General features: G+C 35.4%; 1 protein-coding gene across 1 annotated transcript; it reads left to right on the top strand.

Annotated features, from left to right (window-relative positions):
- The first annotated feature begins 3874 nt into the window (after positions 1-3874).
- LOC133875930 (heavy metal-associated isoprenylated plant protein 7) lies at positions 3875-5985 on the top strand. The gene is made up of 5 exons (XM_062314205.1): positions 3875-4043; positions 4163-4433; positions 4545-4747; positions 4905-4992; positions 5349-5985. Exons 1-5 carry the CDS (start codon positions 4035-4037, stop codon positions 5813-5815), a joined length of 1038 nt encoding a protein of 345 aa, XP_062170189.1. The 5' UTR covers positions 3875-4034; the 3' UTR covers positions 5816-5985.
- The last annotated feature ends 251 nt before the right edge of the window (positions 5986-6236 follow it).

The raw sequence follows: 6236 nt of genomic DNA, 5'->3' as shown, positions 1-6236 counted from the left end.
TCACCGATTTGTAATTCTACCACTAATATTTCAATTTTATTAATTGCACCCCATTAAGTTTCAGAAATTTTCAATTTAGGGAATCCGTCCAAATCAACTGTCTAACTTAGCGAATTTTGCCGCATGTGCCCTTTTTGACAAAATTGCCCTCTTTAAAACGGCACCGTTTTGGATATGGAAACCAAAATTTTGTTATTCAAAACAGTGTCATTTTGTAAGTCTTCTACAAGCTTCAAAATGGCACCGTTTTGAAGACAAGCTCTAAAACATCCTTCGGCCTCATCGGGGAAGACGACCTTGATCATCTTCCAGACCCACTTCAATTTCGGCCGAGAGGAACTGCCGGTAATTGGTTCGTCGATTTCGGCCGACAGGAACTGCTGGTATTTGTTTTGTCAGCATCTAGTGACAAGGCTGTGTTGTTGAACAACTCAGCCAAAATCAACGAAACAAAGTACCGTCGATTTCTGTCGATGCCAGGAGGCCTCCGTGTTGGCATCCGCCACACAGTCCATCTCCTTCAAGGACAACTCGCTCGCCGCCCCCTGACGAGGCCGTCTTCCCCGATTGTTGTTTTAGGGCGATGACGTTTTGTATCAAAACAGTGTCATTTTGTAGAGAGAAATTTTGGTTTTGGTGTTTCACAAAACGACACTGTTTTGTAGAGGGTATTCTTGTCAGTTTTCATCACTAACAGGCGCATGAACGGCACATGAGGCGAAATTCGTTAAGTCAGATGGATGATTTGGACGGAATCCCTAAATTGAAAATTTCTGAAACTTAATGAGGTGCAATTAACAAAATTGAAACATTGGTGGTAGAATTGCAAATCAGTGACAATTTCATGGGAGTAAATTGAAGTTTTCCCAATTTTATTGGTATTTGCAATTTTTTAAAAACAAATAAAATTTTATCCAACTTTTTTTTAATTTTGTCTCAAAAAGTCAAATCATCCAAACATTTGTTTCAACTTTATTTTGCCTCAGAAATTGCATAGTAAATTATAGTTGAATTTATATTTCAAAAAATCGAACACTCAAACGTGCTATTAAGTTTCATAACCATGTTTCTCTGTTCTCATTCATTTTGTTTTTTTCTTCTCTCGAATGAAAATCCCTTAATATTTATTAGGTTACTCGAATTTTACAAGATTTTGAGCAAATTACAAATAAAAAAGGGACTGCAAAATTCACCTGTTTCACACCAACTTAAAATACGAGATTCACCTACTCAAGACAGATGTGCCTCACAACCCCTTTTCCTGTCCATTAAACTGTCTTACAATCTAATAATAAAAAGGTAATGTATCTTTAAGAATGTGAAAAGTACGTATTTTTTTAATTAGCATGTGTAAATGTTGGATTTGCTTCTCACAAGCAACTTTATATAACTATTAAAAAATTAAGTACGTATTTCACATATGTTTAAAAAATACATTATAATTTTATTGATTAGATTGTAAGCCTAGAAATTGAGAGTTGTGATGGCCTACCGAAGCACATGGTAAGCCTAGAAATTGATTGGTCGATAATGGCAATATACACATGCATGCATTGGTGGAACGATGATCCCATAATCATCCGGTTCTTGTTAATCATGCACTCAATGTGACACTTACTTGTCCACCCAATGTATTTAATACACGAGCAAAGCACAGAAAAAGTTGTATTTAATACACGCCAGTGCAGATATATTCTACATTAAAGTTATTTCATTTATAGTTCTCCTAACTTGGTCAGTCACACCCAAGTAATAAAGAAGAAATTTAAGACCTACCAAAGCACTGCAAAAATTGTAACTCATGCACCATTCAAGCCTTGATACGATAAATATACCAAAAGGCAACTTAAATAACCCCAACACACACAACAAAAACTCAAAGGAACAAAAAAACTCGCCATGCGACAGACATTCAGGAATTATATCAAGCTCTCCTTCATTCTTTCTGTTCGGTTTTTCCTTAAATTTTTTTATTTTATAGAGACTTAATACCACTCCGACCGTCCAAATAACCCTAACACACAATAAAATGTTAGAGCCGGAAGCTCGCCATGTGACAGACATTCAAGAACCATATCAAGCTCACTTTCATTCTTTCCGTTTGGTTTTTCATTAAATACTTTATTGATTTAAACATCGTGAACTCTCTTAATATTCAAGACAAAACAATTTTTCAATAATCATTCACTCTATTTTATAGAACTTGTTTTCACTCCGACAGTCCAAAATATTTTCTTAAAAAATAACATGCACTGTCGAATAATGGAACTTACTGTTGAGAAAATTTGACCCAACAATGGAACAGCACGCACACTGTACGATTGTGACACCACTTAATTCGCGCTCAAAGTGTTTGCTGGATTTATTTGTCCCCGATGTTCTTTAATTAACAGCCAACCGTTGGATGTAACAAAGCAAGCCTAGCTAACTGGTTTACATTAGTATGGAAGGGTTGTACTGAATTTTAGAACAGGGATTAAATTTAGTGCTTTTATTGCAAATATTTTATAAATTAATGCAGTAGTCTATCACATCAGTTTGTAAATAAAATTTTTGTAAAAGCCATTAACTTTGGGAGAATGTTTAAACTTTAAATTAAAAGATATTTATATAAGGATTCACATATTCAGCAATTACTTGCCCAAGTTAGTGGGCAGCAATTATTAGAGAGCATATATGGAAACTTGGGTTGTTAAACAACATATCTAGACAGGTGCCTCATATATATAGTCTCTCATAATTACTGTCCTCATTTAAGTCACTAATTCTCGTGGATCCCATCTATTTATGCAGTATAGTTTTCAAAAGTACAATTGAAAGGTGTTCACTAAAATACCAACATTAAAACCTAGGGCTATAATCAAACCGAGTATTGAATATTCAAGTTTAGTTCGTTTGGTTTTTTTTTTTTTCTTTCTTTCTTTTTTTAACACGAGCCGAACTCAAACTTGTCACCAAGCTAAATAATATATTCAAGCTCTGTTAATTTATTTTTCGAACGAGCTCAAACTTGTTCACGAGTTACACAATTAATTTAGTCATTCTATATATAAAATAATTAAACGTCGTGACAATTTAATTTTTTTAAAAAAATTAATTAATACTAATTATCTGTTATTTAATTATGATTAAAAATTTGTGTTTGAGTAATTAGAGAAACTGACTCAAATCTTAAATAATGTTATCTCAATTTTATATCTTTATCTTATAGTATATATATAATTTCATATACACACACACACATATATATATATATATATACATACACATAAATTCTCTCATAAACACACAAAGTCACATATATCTATATCCAAGTTTACAATTATAATAATTCAACTTTTATCTATAACATTAGGAAGAACATTTCTTTTTATTTTTTAAATACTTAATATATTCTCAGTACAAAGTTACAAATAATATTATAAAAAGAAAATTAAACAAGCCTATACGAATCGAACTAAGCTTATAGATGACGATCTTAAATTAATACCAGCATGAATTTTTTGTTCATTTAATAAAGTCCGAATCAAACTAATTCGAATCAAACCCAAACCTCTTTGTGAGCAGCTATGTTCATTTACCTCCTTAATGGAACCCATATGATTTAGATCTCAAATCCAATTTCTACATTTTCACTAAATATATATATATATATATATATATATATATATATATATATATATATATATATATATGAGTCGAATTTATCCCTAGTAAAACAATTTTTTGGTGAATTCCCAAAATGTCCATAAAAAAGAAAAAAAGAAAAGAGCGTGAAACCTTCGAGCACCATTTGTCTCAAGCATGTCGCTCCCCTTGCACGTGCCCCCTTATAAAAAGCCACGTCAAGTGTTGATGATGATGATGATAGAGCGAGTGGGGCTTCAGATCTAAAGGTCCATAACCTACAGTGCCACGAAGCTTAACTTACAGAGGAAAAGAGAACCAAACCTACAGAGTGTAAAAAAAACACACACAGAGAAGGAAGCGCCTTCAAAGCTTATCTCTCCACAGCCCAAGAGAGGAGTAAACTAATGGGGGAGGTCTTGAAGCCCTATAATCTCTTTTATCATTATCTTAATCTGAATCGTTCTTTGGTTTTCTTTTTCATTATTTTTAGCTGTTTTTCTCGGGGTTCTGATATAGGGTCGTGTTTGTTTAGGAGGAAAAGAAACCTGCAGAAGAGAAGAAGATGGAGGAGAAGAAACCAGAGGAGAAGAAAGAGGAAAAGAAAGAAGAGAAACCGGCTGCAGAGAAGCCGGCGGAGGAAAAAAAAGTGGAAAAGAAAGCAGAGGAAGCAAAGGATGGAAAAGAATCCAAGGAAGCCAAAGAGCAATCTCAGCCGCCGCCACCTCAAGAGATCGTGCTCAGAGTATACATGCATTGCGAAGGTTGTGCTCGCAAGGTCCGGCGGTGTCTCAAAGGATTTGAAGGTTAGGGGGTCGCAGCTTCTTTGATCCCACTCAGAAAAACAGAGTTTCTTTTTGTTCTGCTTTTGTAAGTCTATGGCTGTTTGAAACATGTGTCTTTGTGTGTATTTATAGGGGTTGAGGATGTTACAACCGATTGCAAGAGTTCTAAGGTGGTCGTGAAGGGTGAAAAAGCCGATCCACTCGCAGTTCTGGAGAGAGTTCAAAGGAAGAGCCACAGGCAGGTCGAGCTCATCTCTCCCATCCCCAAACCAAAAGCCGAGGAGAAGAAGCCTGAGGAGAAAGAGAAGCCCAAGCCTGAAGAGAAGAAAGAAGAGGTTCTTTTTTCTTTTTTCTTCTTCTTCTCATTTTTCTTTGAAACAAACTTAATTTTCAGTGTTTTCCTTTTCTTTTTTTTCTTTTTGTTTTTTGATTTTTTGGCTGGTGATTCATCTGGGTCTTTTTGGATTCATCGAGTAATTGCATGATACACAGCTTCAGATTGTCATAGTGGTCCTGAAGGTTCACATGCATTGCGATGCCTGTGCACAAGAAATCAAGAAACGCATACTGAGAATGAAAGGTAGGTAGCTATTTTTTTAAGCTTTTGTGGCTCATGCAATTTTGGCTTTTACTCAATGAGTATGAATCAACCCGTTGGCAACTAACGGTTTTGTCCATTCTTAATTGTTGAAAGCTTTTGAATCTCTTTAAAAAAAAAATAAAAAAATTATAGAGCTAGACTTTATTTTCTCACTATTATTTCAAAACTAGCCACATTCTTTTGTTCAACAAATATTAATTTTAAATCCTTTGGATTCCATTCTATTTGGTCCAATCAATTATATTTCATCCTTAAATCCCAAAATCGTTAGCTTTGAATGGGGCTTTAAATTCTCGACCAAAGTTAAAAATGTTCACTTTTTGTTGCTGGGGTAGGAGTGGAGTCAGCTGAGCCAGATCTAAAGAGCTCGCAGGTTGTGGTGAAGGGCGCGTTTGACCCAGCACAGCTGGCGGAGTACGTGTATAAGCGGACCGGGAAGCATGCGGTGATAGTGAAGCAAGAACCGGAGAAGAAGGAGAAAGAGGAGGCTAAAGATGGCAACAAGGAAGAGAAGAAAGGCGAGAGTGGCGGCGACAAAGGGAGCAAAGGAGGAGATGAAGAGAAAAAAGAAAAGAAAGAAGGAAGCGAGGCCAAGACAGAGGCAGCAGCCGCAGCACCGACGGAGGAGGAGGTGAACAAGGTAGTGGAGCTTCAGAAAAATGCGTATTATCACTTACCACATATGCATGCCATGGAATATAGCTACACTAATCCTCAGATCTTCAACTATGAGCACCCAACAAATGCCTACGCACCTCAGATCTTCAGCGATGAGAACCCAAATGCCTGTTCTGTCATGTAAAAAACAAATGAGGAATAATGGTGAGAGGGTGTGATGGGAATGGTGAAATTTGTTGATAAAGGACGGTGAGTGTGAATGGCAGTGTCATTGCCCTGTACTGCTCTACATGTGCTCTGTGTAGTTCGTGCTATAAAATATATGATCTACAGTAAAGCTGTAGAATTTTGTGAGGGGCTTGTACTTTCTATTTCTTCTTTCCTTTCCTTTTCTTTTTCCTAAACTTTTTTTTTTAAAAAAAAAAAAAAAAGTTCTTGTCGTTGTTATATCTACATAAAAAAAGTATAAATAACTTCATATTAGAATAAATACACTTCAATCGGAGACCTTGCACTTTTCGTTTTGTTTATTCTGCCTTTATTTCTTGGATGGTTGATTCTTAATATTTATCCTGGTGGAAAAAAAAAAAAAAAATTAGTATACA

This window comes from Alnus glutinosa, chromosome 8 (assembly GCF_958979055.1).
Source record: "Alnus glutinosa chromosome 8, dhAlnGlut1.1, whole genome shotgun sequence".
Lineage (NCBI taxonomy): Eukaryota > Viridiplantae > Streptophyta > Magnoliopsida > Fagales > Betulaceae > Alnus > Alnus glutinosa.
Note: the sequence above shows the minus strand (reverse complement) of the source record. Positions and strands in the feature narration are given on the sequence as shown.

Coding starts and splice junctions, on each gene's coding strand:
- LOC133875930 (XM_062314205.1), top strand. Junction 4,748..4,904: donor CTGAAGAGAAGAAAGAAGAG/GTTCTTTTTTCT, acceptor CATGATACACAG/CTTCAGATTGTCATAGTGGT. Junction 4,993..5,348: donor ACGCATACTGAGAATGAAAG/GTAGGTAGCTAT, acceptor TTGCTGGGGTAG/GAGTGGAGTCAGCTGAGCCA.